At 38.0% G+C, this 18633-nt stretch overlaps 2 protein-coding genes across 2 annotated transcripts; both read left to right on the forward strand.

The window, feature by feature from the left end:
• Positions 1-10251: 10251 nt before the first annotated feature.
• LOC104952655 (homeobox protein HMX1) lies at positions 10252-12477 on the forward strand. The gene is made up of 3 exons (XM_010779512.1): positions 10252-10501; positions 11111-11293; positions 11801-12477. Exons 1-3 carry the CDS (start codon positions 10252-10254, stop codon positions 12184-12186), a joined length of 819 nt encoding a protein of 272 aa, XP_010777814.1. The 3' UTR covers positions 12187-12477.
• A 1523-nt stretch (positions 12478-14000) lies between these two features.
• LOC104952657 (homeobox protein HMX2-like) lies at positions 14001-15231 on the forward strand. The gene is made up of 2 exons (XM_010779513.1): positions 14001-14202; positions 14702-15231. Exons 1-2 carry the CDS (start codon positions 14001-14003, stop codon positions 15229-15231), a joined length of 732 nt encoding a protein of 243 aa, XP_010777815.1.
• The last annotated feature ends 3402 nt before the right edge of the window (positions 15232-18633 follow it).

Below are 18633 nucleotides of genomic sequence, written 5' to 3' on the forward strand. Positions count from 1 at the left end.
TGTAGGACTTATTGCTTCATAAACTTGTTGCACAAATACTATGAACTACTTTTACTGTGTACTTTTTTGAGAATGGCAAAATTCCCTCCAGAGAACAAGAAGGAGCATTTTCGTCTAACTTTGATGTGGGATAAAAAACATTTCTTCCATAAGTAGTTTATGAAACTGCCATGTTTGTACTTAATACTTCTTAGACTACTTGCACAAATAATATGAACTACTTTTACTGTGTACTTTTTCAGTAATTTGAGTTTCAAAGTCCTCTCCAGACAACAAGAATGAGCATTTTTGTCAACTTTAATGTGGTCAAAATGCTCAATCTTTTTTCTCTGGAGGGGACTTTGAAACTCAAATTACGAAAAAGTACACAGTAAAAGTAGTTCATATTATGTTTGCGAGTAGTCTAAGAAGTACTAAGTACAAAAATTGCATTTTCATAAACTACTTATGGAAGAAATGTTTTTTAGACCACATTAAAGTTGACAAAAATGCTCATTTTTGTTCTCTGGAGAGGACTTTGAAACTCAAATGACTGAAAAAGTACATAGTAAAAGTAGTTCATATTATGTTTGCAAGTGGTCTAAGAAGTACTAAGTACAAACATGGCAGACTCATAAACTACTTATGGAAGAAATGTTTTTTATCCCACGTCAAGGTTAGACAAAAATACTCCTTCTCTGGAGGGAATTTTGCCATTCTCAAAAAGTACACAGTAAAAGTAGTTCATAGTATTTGTGCAACAAGTTTATGAAGCAATAAGTCCTAAAATTATTCTCATAAATTACCCTGTTCCTCAATCGCAAATAATAGAAATGAACCACATGCCATCCTTTACTTTGAAATCAAGCTTCCCAGGGTTGTTTTATTGCATTACCGTAAACCTGTAACTAATCGCACACTCGAAATACAGGGGCGGCTGGTTTGACCACGCAAAAGTGAAAGACGGCTGGCTTGACCGCAGTCTCAAAACGGCTCCTTCTCCTCTGAATTCCTGCCCTTATGTCTTGTAAAACATATCAAATCCTGCATTAACATTTTTAATTGTAATTTTCAGGCAAGGTGTAAGCATGTAGTAAAAAAAAAACCTGCAAGTTGCTCTTTTAAACAAATGAATATATCTTCACAATTCCACAGTGACTGACCCAAAAACTACTCCAGTTCTCTATGGATCCACTTGTTGAGTATAAACTGAGCTTTGCCGCCCTCAGCTGGCAGACTGTAGGTGTACAATAGTGTTTTACTGTTACAGACAACTAAATAAGGTTAGTTTTATGGATCTATTGCTAGTCTTGGATTTTTGAAGTGTGCATTTGGTGTTGTTGTACGTCATACGAACTCTCTGTGTTTGTATTAATGATTTCCAGCTGTAAATGTTCATTACGCAGGAACAAATACAACTAATTTCAACTTTCAAATCCTACGCTGATGTCTTTCTCAATCTGAACATTTCTGTTAGTCCGTTTCCATAAAGTGATATAAAGCAGAGTAACAATAATCACGTACAGGCGGCAGATGAATGTGGCCTCTTATATGTTTCCACACACTGAACTTAAACAGAAAATTACAATATGGCAAGTTTTTGGCCTCCCAGTTGAAAGCAGCTTCAGGCGCTGTGGTGACCTCCCTCACAGCCTCCCTCTGAAACAGCTTCAAATTAGCCCTTTTCTCTCAAGTCACATCATCCAAAATTATTAGCACATAACTTTAAAACTAGAGGTGTGCGTTTCAAGAAATCCCTCTCATTTAGGTGTTTGTTCTTTTTGTTCTAAGCAGAAACACATTGGATGTAGGGCCAAGTCATAATTCAGCACATTTAAAGCATTAATCATATTCTGTATATTGTATGTTGGACACATTCTGATTCTATTTCAAATGTAATATATTAAAATGTGACAAAATAGTGGATATGTTTGCCGTGATTTGATATAATTATAGTCAGTGTTAAAAAGGGAGAGCATTTATGCAGGTAGGCCTATGTAACTCAGATGATGGAAGAGTGATAAAATAAGTGTTTTTCTATTTTCATGAACAGCTTCTTGACTTAATTTAACGAGGAAGGATGACTTTACACACCCTGAGGACATGGGGTGAACATCCGTTTAAATATACCAATATATATATATATATATATATATCATAATTAAAACATATGTTTTCTTGATCAAAAAGCAGTAGTTTCAAAATGAATTTTCCAAATAAAATAACCGCTCATGGGAAAAAAGTAACTGAAATCCACTAAGCATTAGTAGGCCTACAATAGAAGGTAGGTGACAAAAAAGTGCGTAAACTGCTTTAGGACTGAGAATATAATTAAATGTTAAGTACTTTCCAAAATGTGCCAAGAAATTACAAAGTCAAGCAAAGCAAAAATCTATTAACTTAACGTGTTTCCCCAAAAGTGTAAATCACAAACAGTGTAATTTATAAGTGTTTATTTTCTTTGTTACGTTTAAAAGTTAATCTGTTTCAGTTTATTTGCTTTCAGCTCCACCGTACACTCGTCATTTTAACGTTTTACACGGAGAGCAGGCTATATCTAAAGTTTGGAAAGGAAATCTGGAAACAGTGATGACCCTATTTAGGTAGGGCTTCTTTGCCTCAAGTAGAAATATGTAGGCTATGTCTTCTTTAAGCTGCAGCCAAAAATTCAAGTTTGAAACACATTACAAGTTAAATTAACGTAAAGCCTCAACATATCAGTTCAACGTATTTAAAGAGTAATCGAAAATGGATGTTATTCCTGACAAACGAACTGGGTAAAAAAACGAAAAAAAAACGTAAACAGGCTAAAACTAAACAAAAATGAAAAGCAAAATACTCTTCCCAAAAACTTTAAATTCGTTGTTTGAAGATTAGAGGTTATAAATCTACTTTAACGTAGGCCTAGTCCTTTCAGCCAATAGCAATAATTACGCGTAGCCTATTTATATATTAACATATATCATCTACATATTCCATTAATTATACATTCGAGTAAACATGTCGGCTCCAAACTTTTTATACTTTGTACATTTTAGGCCTTCAAACTGCAAAAGTGTCGCGAGTAAGGATTTACACAAATAAAAAGATGCTTTTAAGGACCGAAACGAAACCCGGAGATTACGGAGCTGCGGGACGAGCGGAAGACTCGCGTGACAAGAGGAGTGAAAACACTGATGTGTCCTGCAGGCAGACATTAAAGTGGACTCTCATCCACCCTGCCGCTGTTTTCCCGCCCTCCCCTCTGCATGTATGTTTAATCAGATCAGATGGCCCTCAGACTACGAGCGGACTTCATATCGACCCTCATTCTAATAAAAGACAAGAAGTGGACATATAGCAGATTTCTGTTACTGTCTTCAGGGGCAAAGCGGACGAGGAAAACGTATACGTTTCCGAGTACTCAAATGCTTTACTTCAGTTAAAGTATAGCACAACATAGTGGAAATACTCTATTACAAGTACACTATTACTATTAGCATCAAAATGTATACCACAATATTTATTTTATTATAGGATCATAATAATTGATTAACGTATTTGTGATAGCAGTGAAGGCTTTTCTTTTACTTTATATATTAGACTTTATTTAATGGTTAAATTATGTATTATACAAATACATTTTCAAGATAAGTGAAGCTTTAAAAAAAAGGTAGAAATGAAACATACAATATTTCTATACTATAATATCAAATGTAAATATCCAAGTAAATTAATTTTAACTGTACACATTAAATGTACTTAGTTACCATCCTATTCAAAAGTTAACGTAAACATTAATACATATTTTTTCTTTAAATCAAACACTTTTCAAATAAACATTGGCCTCTTACTTTGGAATTTTGCTCAATAAAGAGGATTAAAAACATGCAATCTCCTTCAGTAGATTTCAACTTTTATAAAATGCTATTGAGGATTAAATGAAAGTGTTGGAAGTTGATGATACTTGTTTTCTAATCTGGAAATGAGACCCTTCCTCATTAGGTGTAGCACAGCAGCAGGAGGAAGCCCACAGGCAGGCCTCACTGCGGCTAATAGCCGTGTGCTTCCAGCTGCCCTTCAGGAGCATGATTTATTGAAAAATATGGACCCTGCGTATAAGCTAATATGACAGAAGTGCTTTGACCTCGGGGGGCAGTGCACTCTCCACGGCAGTCAGCTGCTACCTTGAGTGTACTTCTTTCTCACGCGATTCCTCTATGGGAGCGTCTTCGGCTGGAAGCCCATATTTCCTTAAGTCTGCATGTGAAAACGATCTGAACCTCGGGGTCGGATAGAGTGTGCTCGGGACACACCATAGAAGGGCCAAGATAAAAGTTTCTATAATAAGACACTCCTAAAAGCCTTAAAAGTTTGAGCTGTCCTTCAATTATTTTAAAGTTGAAACCATCCCAAGAATCAAGTTCTGCGTTAACATTTGACCCGGGTTCCTGGCACAGCTAAAGACATTAGTGGTATCAGAGGGGAGCTGATGTTTTCTCATTGATCTGATGTCCCATAAGCCCTGGTAGGCCTGTAATCCATCAGAAGTGCTCCATCGTTCACATCCACAGGGATAAAACATGTTTCCCGTGTAGGTATGTTCTCCTGTCATTACCTTGATCACTTTAACACACATGGGAAACAGCCTGAGATTGGTCAATCCTATAAAAGCACTTTTCCTGACGATAAAGAAAACAAGATGGCAAATTAGTGCATGAAAACAATGCAAAAACCTATATTTCTCTATTAAAATGAAGTGTTTTCCTGAAGGTTTTTAGCTGGTAAAAGAGTGAATGTTCTCTACCCTTTGAAAAGCCAAGAAGGGGGTGGGGATGTGCAGCATTAGGACGTAATGTGTTTAAAATATCAAGCCTTTTCCTCCTTTGTGTTGAGCTGACAAGGTGGCTCTAACAGGGGTTAATTTGCCGTCCAAGGGTTAAACAAACAGGCATTAATAGTTTATTCCCAGCAAATAATAGTGTGCTTTCTTTGGAGGCTGGAGAGATAACAACTCAAACTAAAAGAGAAGAGAAAAACAAAAAGGTTATTATTTTAGTGAGAGGCTGCAAGGGGCTTTTGCAATAAACCAAACAGCTCCCAGAATGCCTTTTTGCTTTGTCCCGATGAATTGGGCTCGGGGGTGCAGTAAGGTGAGGGCTAATAGGGATTAAGCAGGAAAAGTATGTGTCAGTTTCGATGCTTGTAATGTGGAGCGCTCTTTTTGGAGTTTCTGAGCAGGTATGAAACGCAGATTAAGAAGCATTTCTGGTGAGTGACAGCGGGATCCTGGAGGTCTGTTTTCACACAGGCTCAACGGTGACCTATTTGACACAAAGTGCCAAGAAAACAGCGTGCTTAAAACCTCATCTGATGGGAACACATCCAGCCTTTTGAGTTGGAGAAATAAAGAGACTGCTGGTGAAATAAAACAACAAGGACGGTGAGCAGGGGTTGCAAGAGAGCTGGAAATCAGACAGATCCGTCAATAGCTCCACGCTTGATGTGGCATAAAGGGGCCTTCTGGTTGACCGCCTCTGTTAAGGCCGACCTAAGATGTCTGGCCCTCGCTGACCTCATATACACTATCGCATTGTCGGCCCTGGCTTTAACCTCAACAGCTTGCATCGCCACAGAGGCCCATTATAGTGCCAGTAATGATTTGGAGGATTCCCTCAGCAGCAGAGTATTAATGCAGGGAGTCTCATCCTGCACGACGACAAGCTTATCATGTTATTTAATGATACTGCATTACAATAACATGAATTAGATTCATTATGCATATGTTTTGGATGAGCCGTTGTCAAGAAATCAAAGTAATCCACAAGAGAATTGTTGCTTTTAAAAGGTCTATCGGATTATTGTTTAATCAACCATTTCAAGTCAAATTGTCAGTTTTGTACTTAAGAAACATGCATTTTGAGGTTCTTGTACTCACATTATTCTTTAACTACATTATTATTAGATAAAACATATTTTACAAATTAGGATTTAACATGCATGACATAATTAGCTTGGCCTATATGAAATATGTAAAATTGTTGCATGTCAACCAGCAACATAAAGTATCTAAATATTACTTTTGATACTTGAAGTGCATTTTTTTTTGCATTTTGGAAATGTAAAATAGAAGTAAATGTGTTAATGATGGACGTATAATGTACTATTTCTACACTGTTGGATTGCTACTTCGACTAGGAACTACTTTCTCCATTGCAATTAAGAGTCAAATAATTCTTAACGCAGTAAGAATAAATGCATGTCGTAAAATGTTTGTATCCAAATTAGATTTCTGCTTATGGATTTCCTTTCTTGTGAATTTTTCTTTTAAAATTGCATTATTTTGTAACAATAAGTATAGAAAAAGAGTTCTGGGTGTTCATGGAGCATGTAATGTTGAGGTTAAGTTCTTCATTGCATCATATGTACATGTGAAGCCGCAGTGCCATCATTAATCAGGAGACCCTGCCTCTGTGCCTCCCACTGAGGCCAGACAGAGATGAAGTGTTTGGTTTGTGTGGCATGAGATGGTTTCTAGCTTTTTTACATAGTGGCACAGAAACATGTCCGCCTGAATTATAGTTGGTGAAAGACTGTTTGGACAAAAACAGCAAAACGCACATTTTGCCATAATCCTGCATCTTTAATAATACCTCAACTGCTTGCAAACATCTTCAAAATGCAGCCTTCTACAATATTTAAAAGCCCTCAAAGTAGTTCCATATTAAGGTGAGGGGATTTCAAGCAATTGTTGTCAATTGTTGTCTCTTTTATATGCCGCGTCTCTATATGACTTTATGAACCGCTCACCAATAAGTATATAATAACACGCAATAGTTCCTCTAAAGCCCGATAGAAGAACCACAGTCAAATTACTGTGCACTTAAATCATTTAAATTAGTTCTGAACTTCATCAGAAACAAGATATCTAATCGTTTTTGAACAACATCTAAATACTAGGAAAAAAGAAGTCAACATGGCATCACATCTGGACAATTTCAAACAAGGGGTTCACAACCTAAGGGTCGGAGTCCCCCCTGAGGGTCATAACATCAATCTGGAAGGTCACGTGAGGAAAGAAGAAGACTCCATTTTGTTTTTAAATTTAAATAGTAGAAGGTCTCAAAGACTCTAAAAAAGGTTAATGAGAAAAACATGCAATAGTACCTTTGACAAGCGGTTGCATATCGCATTGCATTATTTATCTTAAAGGCCCCGAAAATATATTTTCTCCTTTAGTCTCAGCACTAAGAGGGATGGTTCCTTCACAAACACACACTTTTAAGCTAAAGTTATGTACGTTTTGGTTATCTCACCAGGGAGACTAACTCATTTGTTTTTTCTTTGTGCTTTCCATTACTGGTTTAAGAGGGCGGGGCTTCATTTGGGGATAATGTGATGTCACATACTTTCATGCACCAATCAGGATTCAACAACATTAGAATTAGAATCTGAGACAATCTGAGGTTGTTTGCTCACTGTCAATTAAATCTGATAAACTCTAACCTAAGTAGACGGATATCTTTAGCATTTTTTAGTGTTAAACGCTTAATTCAAACTGGAGATATTTTTACTTAATTGTTACGCAACTGAAACCATTGTCACTTAACACAAACATGTGCTTCATAATCTGTTTGTTTTTTTCTTTTAAATAAATAATTGTGATTTTTTTTTACTGAATGTTTTCAATTAAAAAGCAAACATTTTTCTTTCAACTTTAACCAAAAACTGCTTCGAATCAGCAAACATTAACATCCGATTAGAATTAAGAGTTATGCAACCGCTTCCTTGTATAACCTTTGTACAATACTCTTGACCTTTCTTCTGAATACAAAATAAAAAACTATGCAGCACACTTAGTGACGTAATAATACGTTTACATAAGACAGGTTGAATAATACGTTTAATCACTTACAAGGTTTTGTGTAAAATGTCTGAGGAGGTGTTACATTCCAGAGTATTAGGTTGATAGGCTATTACTTGCGAAAGAGGCTTATATAAAGTCAAGTTAGTGGCACAATGGAGAACAATTGTGCCACTAACTCCTGAGAAAACAGACTGTTTGTTGTTCTCTGCCTCGCCTCACTGATGGCTGGTCAGGGATTTCATACACTTGACAGATTACCACTTTAATCTTTCATGTTTTTTAATTTATATTCCTGTGTTTTAGGATTTTTTTCGTTGCAAAAATAAATAGAAAAGTTAGGTTCCATAAAGTTTAAGCAACATGCAGCCTGGAATGTTCTGAGCATTTGTTCAGGGCTACTTACAGATGAAAGTAAGCTTTTTATAGTGTTTAAATCCTATTACAACTCCAAACGAGGTGGTGTTTTACTCCGCCGTTCACAGCTTCGAAGCTGACTAAACATTCTCCACCTTCAGCATTGATTAACTCATGTTAAGCTGGAGCCCACTGTCAGCCCATCTACGGACATTTAAGGTGGAATAGCTTCTTTCCAAAAAAAGTTGGTAAACTGCACTTCAGTGTTAATGTTAGGCTGTATAAAGGCTTCCTAACCAGGGTGAAAGCCTCGGCGGTGTGAAAGTGAGATGGTGCTCATGGCCTGTTGTTGGGGCTACACTGGCTGGTGCTTTAAGCTGCAGGGAAGATTAACATGTTCCCAGCTCCATGAGCAACATGGTGTTAACACTGCCTGCGGATATAGTGGTCCATTTGGAAATGCAAGTTTGCAAAACAAACAACTCACTCATAGCATGAATCATTTTGTGAACTTTAGGTATTTCGTCAGATTTTTACAGTGTTCGTCCAAGAGATTAAGTTTAACCACCCATCCATTTTCGCTCAACACTGTGTTTTTGTTGTCGTTGCGTCACTTTTGTTTTTCGCATTCGTCCGCTGAAGGACGATGTTTTCTCTGCTAAATAGGATTGTTGGTCCTGCATGAGCTTAATTTGTGACGTCACAAATGTTTTGTAGCCAAATATGGTCCAGTATACACTTTAGCAATTAGGGTGTGGACATTTCAACATCAGGTATGTACAACGATCACTACATTTTTTATTGAAGTAGACGACATTTTTTGTCTTTAAGCGAAATTGTGCATATTCATAAATACCGGATTTTTTTCTGTTAGCAAAAGTGAGTACATGTAATTTAATATATGCTTTTGCTGAAAATGTTTATATTGTTAACAATAATAATAATAATAATTCGTATTTGTATGTGTCTCTGTATGTCATTAAGGGATCTTGAAGGGTATATCATTATTTTAAAAAGAATTCAGGGCATATAAGATGCAGATATTAGATCAGTGCTTAAATATACAGTGCATTTTTAAACGTGTAGATAACCAAGTTTAAAATTAATCACACAAAATAACTTTTGCTTATAGACACAACAGCCAACATAACAGCCAATAAATAAAGCTTTAAAATGCGATGGACGTTAACCAGTTCAATTTCTCTTTCATGTCCAAACTTCACAAAAAACAACTATCTGCTATTTATTAAGGTATTTAAGTTTATTACAGTTTTATACCTTCATACTTGTTTTTATATATTTGAAAAATATATTCTATAAACATTTCAAGGGTCTCACACTGTTTTTGTGTTTATGCTTTTCAAGTAAACATGAAAATGAAGGGTTGGCGCGCTTATTTTTCTCATCTTGACTTAGTTCTATATACGATCGAAAAAACGTCATGGAACATTTTCCGTAAAAAAACAACAACACGTGAATTATTAATATAGTCAGGAATATAGTAATGATTAATCAAGCAACTGTAATATTAGAACAACAGAATAATAATAAAAAAATAAAATAATAATAATAATGGACGAATATGTGTGTTGCAACCCCGCTCGGGATAGGAGTAATGGGAGATTAAGAGATTAACCGGGTGCATAGTCAACCTTAAGTGTGCATGCACAGTTGTAACCAATAGGCGGTACTGTGCCATTCTTCATGGAGCTCTCCATCTCCAGCCCTGAGGACAACACTGCATCTCTGCTTTGGGTTGCTCCCTAATTGACCTAAATACAGCATCTCTGCTCCCTGCAGGCAGACGATCACACAGAGGCTGCGAGGAGCGAGACAGTCTCGGGTTTTTCTTCTGGAGTAATTCCTCGTCTCTCCAGGACGATACTTATGTCTGGATCTCTGACAGCGGAGGCTTGAGCTCTCGGTGCTCTCATGGGTCGCGTCGGGATGGTTTACGCGGAGCAGAAGACACTCCTGGCTGGGAACAACACATACCGTGGAATGATTTTATAAATCAGAAACAGCGTTTTGCTTCGGATTTCATGACTGCGAGGAAGGACGGACAAGTAAACATGCTAGATAATAAATCGCCGAGATCCAAGCTGGGTCCTGCGTCCAGAGGTTGCTCATTTTACATTGAGAATTTGCTGGGGACTGCATACAGAGCGGCTTCGTCCGAGGAGAGGGTGGAGACCGAGAGATTGAAAGTAACCGACCGCAGCCCGGTGATCTGTCCGGGACTGGAAACTAAACGTCTGGATGAGAGAGGAGTGTTAACCGGCTGCGGGACATCACCAAACACAGCGTACGGCAGCTCAAGAAGTAAGTGCATCCAATAATATTCGCATTGGTATGTCCTGATCTGTTAATACAAAGTACGGGAATAACACATGTTGTGGAAAGAGTAAATAACAGCTCTTATTGTTAATTCGGGCTCATATCTGCTTTAAAGGGTTGGAACATGATTAAAAACGGTCATGACAGCAGTTATCCTCACTCTACCAAACACGAACCACTTGCAATGGCACATTTTGTCCGTATAAAAACACACGAACTTTGAATTACGTGCGTAAAAGTTTGAAATCATGTCTCGCAGCACTTTCACAAAAACAGCCGGTTATTTAACAGGTCACAAGAGGCCATGACACATGGGCTGTGGCACGTTTTAGTGACTCGGTGGGTAAAACACCCTAAACTCCCCAATTATAAACCGAGCGCGAGCCAAAAGTGTTTGGCATCGACACAACACTCTCACTCTGATGCTCTAAATAGAACTGCAGCGGAGATGTGATGCTTATTTATAATGTTGGAACCGCATGAATGGGCACATTTAGTGCAAAAACATGTCAGATAATGTCTTGCTATTGGACAGGAGCGAAATGAAGCTTGAATACTGGGCAGGATTTCATTATGTTTCCTCACTGCCCGTAGGTCCATCGCACAAGGACGAACACACAGACGCTGTGCCAACAAGCGACCGGGATTCCCCAACTTTAACAGGGCGGGAGGAGAGCGAGGAGCCGGGGGAGAAGGGGGACTACAGTTTGACGGATGAAAGAGAGGAGGACGATGCGCGATCCTCCTGCTTCTCCCGAGAAGACAGCTGTGATACAGGTGAGGCCGAATCAAAGGTTATAACAGACCCCTTTAAAAAAAAAAGTAACCCACTTTATAGGGCATTCGTCACTACTACGCATGCGCTAACGTTGGGCATTGTTAGTATTGTCCATCATTTTTGGAAGACCAAAAATGTTTTGGTTTTGTAGTTTCTAAATGTTGGTGTATTTGAATATTTTTCTTGGCTGAGGATATTAGCATCAAGGGGCAACACAAGTGTTATATTAGGTCGCAGGGGTGTATCTGGGAGTTTAGTGAGTCATAGTGGGTAATTTAAATAAGTTGGTTCCCTGGATTGGCCAACAACAGTTATGTTTGTTTTGATCAATAAACAGTTTTACTATTAACTTCCCAGAAATGTTGCATTTAAAACGTTATCACTAAATACCAATATTGGTATATCTGGCAGATGATATTATCCATTCACCATTTTCAAATTACACTGCACTGTTAGCGTAGTTGTAACCAGTTCCATTTAGTAACCCTTCTTCTGCTTCCTTGCAGGTGACCAAAAAGTGCCACGAAAGAAGAAGACCCGCACCGTGTTCAGCCGGTGTCAGGTTTTCCAGCTCGAGTCCACTTTCGACCTGAAGCGCTACCTGAGCAGCTCGGAGCGAGCCGGGCTAGCCGTCTCGCTGCAGCTCACCGAGACCCAGGTGAAGATCTGGTTCCAGAACCGCAGGAACAAGTGGAAGAGGCTGATAGCAGCCGACATGGAGGCTAGCAGTGCCGCCCTCCCCTACGCCGGCCAGAGGATCGTCAGAGTTCCCGTGTTGTATCGCGAGACGCCACGGATGGTCGGCTTCTCCAATTCTATCCACTATCCATTGACTTCCCACTTCAGCCATCCGGTGTCGTTCCTAACAACGCAGATGACAGGACTGAGGTGACTTTAAGAAAGAGACGGAGAAGACTTTTGACTCTTTTGGGCCCAATGTTTCTGCAAAAGTATTAATTTTGGTTCAGTTTCTGATCCTGTTGAGTTAGATGATCAATTTATGCATTCCAATTTATTTATAACAAATGCTACTGCTAAACAAGTACCTTTGGAATATAAAGTGTAGGGACAATAATTGAGGTTTAAAGGTGCCCACAATCATGTATTTTATAGAGGACATCTCACACCAGGTTCATAGGTTTTATGTATTGCTCTATTTTTATTATTTTTCACAGAAATTGTATTGAAGAACCATATCTATGGGATCTAATAAGGGTCAATACGATTGAGTTTGTGAAACAAGCTTTTGGCATGGAAAGTCTTTGTAAACCTATAAAACGTTTCCTCCAGATTCTGGGTGAAATTGAAAAAAATTGTTGCAAAAATAGGAATGAGCTCACAAATTTGATCAATGCTCAAGACCTTGAAAACTGAATTTGACAAATATTTGATGAAACTGTGAAAACGAGTTAGACGTGTATTCTGCGTGAACATTTTGTTCATACTCTGGCTTTGTAAATGGCAATCAAACTACTTTTTCAGTCAGAGCTACACAACAATTTTCCAGGAGGGAAATGCTATTTATGTATAGAAAGGCAGTGGTTTCTGATCTGCAAAGATAGGAGGGGTGCATTTGTTCAGGTATTTGTTTCAAAATATCATCAATCTTTCTCTAGAATCGTAGCCTGCACCTTTAAGGTATACGAGTATAAATGTTTTCCCTGCGTTTACAGACAAATTTAGGGTTAACATTTCCATTTTTAGCTTCTACTTTTAAGCTGTTCTCCTAGTTTCATGCAGTTTTTGTCGCAGGTTTATAAAAGGTTATAAACAACCACATTATGATTCTTTCTGAACATGTTTTCACAAGCTCTGAATCTTACCGACCCTATTTGAGCCCATACACTAGTTGTGAGTATTATGAACTGTGTTCTCGGTTTGATCAAATAAACTGTAGAGACTATAGATCATTTATGCAAAGGAGTTTGGTGTTTGTGACTTTTGATAGCTGTGAGCATGGGTACGTTGTTAGCAATATTCTTTGACACTATTTTTTATTTAAGAGGATTTTAATACAGACTTTTGTACACTGATATGTTCACATGTGAATAAAAATATATGCACAAATTGTTTGGTGGTTTTTTGGGCTAGGCAAATTGGTAACTTGGATTGTTTCCTTTCCTTTTTTTTCCACTACTAAAAATCAGGATGTATAAAATTAACAATGAAGGCCAAATAAAAAAAGGGATTAGGGCAAATTCAGACGTTGGATTAAAGGTTTCAGGCTGTCAAAGTATGAGAAAAAGGAATGTTTTACAGCTTGACCCCATCTTTTAGGGCCTTAAATTCTCAAAGCCATGCATGTAAAAAGTTGTTAAACTGTGATGTAAATATGGCTAAATAAATTGGATGTCATGGAACCCCAAAGTTCTCACAACTCTAAGTCAAGTGGACTTCACAAGGAACTGTGCAAATGTTAGTCTGAGTCAGTATTGTGGTGCATGGAGCCAGGAAGCAAGCGTTTCTACGACAGAAAGGGGTTTTAAAGCCACATGGCAGCCAAGCGTACGTCTGTATCCCGCCCTCATCTGCCCCACACCCTCACCAATCAGGAGCTGCTAAACCGCAGTCTTCCGGGTCGCTGAAGAACGTCGCAACTCGCTCCTCTGCGCGCGCTATTCGCAGCCGAGGCGCAATGGTGCTCGGAGCGTCCGGAGACGTCGGTGTTTCGGGAATCTCGGAGGAGCAGATGAAATGCCCAGGAACATGAGCAAAGAGGATGCCCCGAGCCGGAGCGCTTCTTTGACCTTCACCATCGACAACATCCTGAACCTGAAGCAGCGGGACAGGGGGGACAGTGCCGGGACCAAGGAGCGGGGGGACACTGGATGTAAGGAGGATATACGAGCGCGGTGTGGGGACCCGTGGGACGTCCGGAGGAGGCAAGGCAGCGGCTCAGAAGAGACAGGTAACTGGGAATTTATAGAAATAAATCAGTAATAAGTATATGGAAGTATCGAATGCATAATGGCTAATACAAAAGAAGAAATCTGATATTATTTGGAACTTCCAATTGGTTTGTTTATGTATCACTATAGCACTTGCTTGTTTGTTTCTTCATAGTTGAATGCATTTTAGTTTATTCTCTTTATTAAGGCGTCAGCTAAATGTAATGTTATGCCTCTCCCGTATTTTAATTTCAATGACTAATACATTTTGGAAGGAATGTAGAAAGAGTTAGGCTGATGAAGCTGTTGTGCACACACATAAAGCTGGATCCACACCAAAGAGACTCATTTAAAAATTTTTTTTGAAACTGCAGGGGGTATAACCCAGACCAGTCAGGTGATGTTTTTATAGTTAATAATCATGCTCCAGTAATTATTGAGCAGTTTCTTCGCAAAAAAGTAGCGCGTAAGTTTGCATTTTCCGCTGCATCAAAGCTCGTTTTGTCGCTTCATTCACAGCGGCAGTGAAGCCCATGGTGCAGCGCGCGGACCTCGGGGACGACAGCCCGCCGCGGACCGCTGGCTCCTGTCCCGGGGCGCACAGTGAGCACAGCGCCGAGGACGCGTCCGAGCAGGATGGCCCAGGGGACTCTAAAGGCATGGTGAAGAAGAAAACTCGCACCATCTTCTCCAAGAGACAGATCTTCCAGCTGGAAGCCACTTTCGACATGAAGCGGTATCTGAGCAGCTCGGAGAGAGCGTGCCTCGCCAGCTCGCTGCAGCTCACAGAGACTCAGGTGAAGATCTGGTTCCAGAACCGCCGCAACAAGCTGAAGAGACAGGTCTCCTGCACGGACATGGAGGGGTCTCAGCTCTCAGACGCGGGCAAAAATGTGCAATTACCCACTTTTTACAAAGACAGCAGCAGCCTGCTGGGAGGATGCTTGTTACCCATGCATTTCCCCGTCATGTACCCCACTGCAGCCGCCGCGCCTTACATCTACTTCTCCAACACTGGCAAATATTATGGCCTGTTCGATGAAGACTGAGGCCGTTTCTCTGTTTGGAATCACAAGACAGTGTGTGGACATTTGAGCATACAGTGTCTCCTGTTTTGTCTTTTGGACTTGCCCTTTTTTTGTTTTTACTTCATAAAAAAAAAATCTCCCATTAATCCAAGACATGCATGTGCCACTTTTTGTCCTCCTCCAAATTAAATATTATTATTATTATTATTATTATTTTTCAATGCTTAGGACGTTTATCTTCAGAAAAATGTGCATGCAGTTTTATGGCCAGTTTTATTTCGAGCAGTAATGTCATCTGAAAGAATGTACGTTAATGTTTCATCGACTTCATAAATCTGCAATAATATATATTTTATTTTCGTTATCTCGTGGTTTAAACCCTTAAGTAGTTTATGTGGAACAATTTCATTTGTATCTATATGGCCTTATTTTTTTTAATGAACTCTTATCGTTTGTTTTCGTGACTTTTCAGACTATTACACTGTAAATACAGTTACTATATCATGATGAATTTTACAATAAAAAGGTGTAATATTTGCAATTTTACCAACGTGTGATGACTCGAGCTGAATTATATTCGGACTAAAGACTAAAATCTACTTCCTTATTGATTATTGATTGTATTTCTCTTTTTATCGTACATTTAGGTTATTGTTATTATTTACTTGTAATTATTTGTTGCTATTTTGCATTGCCATCAACTAAGTCAAAGTTTAGATTTTTCCCCTGAATTGGCAAAGTTGGTGGTAATGACTTTTTTAAACCTTATAATATTTTTAAAAAACATTAAAATAGTGGCTCCAGGTTGCATTACTCGTTTTATAGCGCACAAACTCGCCTTTGTGAAATATTACTGAAGCGAGTTGTTATTGACATAAAGTAGTTAACAGCAATATTTCACTTTTCATTGTTTAACTACAAATTGTGTATAGCACTGCTTCAGCAGAGGTGGAAGAAGTAGCAGTGTAAAATACTCTGTTAAGTTCCATAAGTAAAAGTCTTCAAAATGCAAATCCATTTAACAATCACATATCTTAATGGATTATTAATGTAAACATTGCTTTCATATTGCAGCTGTTGAATAGGGCTAATAACCTTAGCATCATTATTTATTAGTTAATTTATATTTTGTTGTATTAACAAAACTAACTAAATCCATCATGTGTATTAAGAACAATATTTCTCACCTTAATGTAGTAAAATAGTATTATAAAGTAAAATAGAAATAATCAAGTGAAGAAATGTGCCTAAGCCTATTTGCAATAACAAAGAATATTTTTATTTTGTATGATCATTATTCCAATTATTGTGCATTAACTAGTTAGCCCCCTAAACTGTGTTCCTAAACTTCCGAAATGTGTAAACCAGTTTGTCTGTTGGGCTTCATTTAGACATGTATGTGAAAGTGGCTCCATCTTTCAAAACACCTCATCTTCAATCTGTTACCATGTTGCTTAATATATAATTAATGTAAGCATGTTCTATTCTGACATAAATGTATTCAGCTAATCAGAAACTTTTATAAGTCATTGATTTAAATGTAAACAGATCAGATGAGAAGATGTCTCTGGAAAATGCTTCTTTTTAGAAGTAGAAAAACAGAAACAACTAACACAATCAAATTGTTTATATAAATAGTTTGATTCGCTTGTGTTATTGGTTATTCTTACTTTAACTTCTTATATTTATTATATAAATATTTGTACTCTATTTATGTTTTATTTATTTCCAAAATCGAGCAATTGTCACAAAACCATATTTCAGGATTAATAAAGTATTCTAAAAGGTAAAATCTACAAAAAGGACAGACCAAAATGCATTCATAAAGTTTAAAGACAAATAATTCAATTCAATTGCATCTTCTTTCGGTTTACATTTAAAAGTAAAGTAGTTCCCTCAAACCATGGAATCCTTAAAAGATGTTGTCATGTTGTTAATGAACACATCCAGAGGGTTTCCCACTATCTGTCTTTCTCTGCCTTTCCAGCATTATGAGAGGCACAAATGTAGCTGAGTAATGCATCTCCGCAGAGAGGGCGAAAAAACAAGAGAAATGTGTATTTAGGTGGACTTGCATCAGTGCTTCTGGAGAGACCTTTCCTAAAGGGCCTGGCAAGCTGCACTTACACACCGTTTCCGGGTCACTTCCCCCTTCAGTGCTGGAGCCTCTCACTGCTCTCTCCCTGTCACAGCCATTCAGGGCCCCGGCGCTGTTAACCTGCTCACTCAACCACTTAGTCTGCCTGCAAATCTGTTGTTGTCTCTACTAAATTCCTCCCCACCTATGCAGAGCAGTTAGAAATCTACTGTAAAATTATCACCAAAGGATTTGAGGTTGTTGTTTAACATGTTAGTTTTAAAATGCAGAGTGTTAAAGAAAGGAATACCTCTTCAACAAGATTTTGGATTATGTACGCATCGATAGGCTATCTTGTGAAAGCCCTCTTTATAAATTTGGAGTAAATTAAAAGGAAAACTCTTAACATTCTACATAAAGATACACTTATTAGTTCATTCTTCTCTTTTTAATGTTGTTTCTTGCATTTATTTAAACAAATCAAAGCACTATGGATACTTTAAACTGAAGGGTTCGATTCATTCAACTGAGAGCAACCTTTTAATTGCAAGGCTAAAATATCTTATTGGTATGATCAATTACAGCGCTATTCTTAATTGTTTGAATATTTACTATTTTGGAACCAAGTTTGTACTATTGCCCTATAAGCTTTAACATTACAAAGTTGAATTTAATTTGAGCATTCAACCGACCAGCCGTGGCTCAGCCAACTATTCCCTCCCTGCCTCAGTGCCTCACCCCCATTCAGATGTATATATTATTAATTATACTGTAGTCAGTGGATAATAAGGAATGTGTATTAGTTTAGGCAATCCACAGCATATTTCTACCCTGCTTTTATATAAGTGGAATTGGTGTTGACTATAATACCAATTCACATTACAGAAATGTTTTACGAGTATCAGTGTAAATTACGAGATGCATCAAGAACCATGCAAATTGTTGTTGACTTCATAGTCGCACAATAATGTAATAGACGTCTTTGAACATATTTTAGTTTATAATAGTTTTGAACTGTTACATGTCTGATCTGTGCTAGAGGGATAAATTAAGGTTTTGCAAGTAAATGGGCTACGAGTGTAAACATAAAACCTAGACCAAATGTGCCTACATTCACAGACATTCATTTCTTTAAGTTATTTTTTTAAAGTATAAACGTGTGTGTGTGTGTGTGTGTGTGTGTGTGTGTGTGTGTGTGTGTGTGTGTGTGTGTGTGTGTGTGTGTGTGTGTGTGTGTGTGTGTGTGTGTGTGTGTGTGAGAAAACAAATCTAAACTATAAAGGACACCACTAAAAAATATTTCAGCACCATGTACATTTAATGTATAGACGCATCCGAAATCAAAC

The sequence above is a fragment of the Notothenia coriiceps genome, unplaced genomic scaffold (assembly GCF_000735185.1).
Source record: "Notothenia coriiceps isolate Sejong01 unplaced genomic scaffold, NC01 NC01_scaffold00020311, whole genome shotgun sequence".
Classification (NCBI taxonomy): Eukaryota; Metazoa; Chordata; class Actinopteri; order Perciformes; family Nototheniidae; genus Notothenia; species Notothenia coriiceps.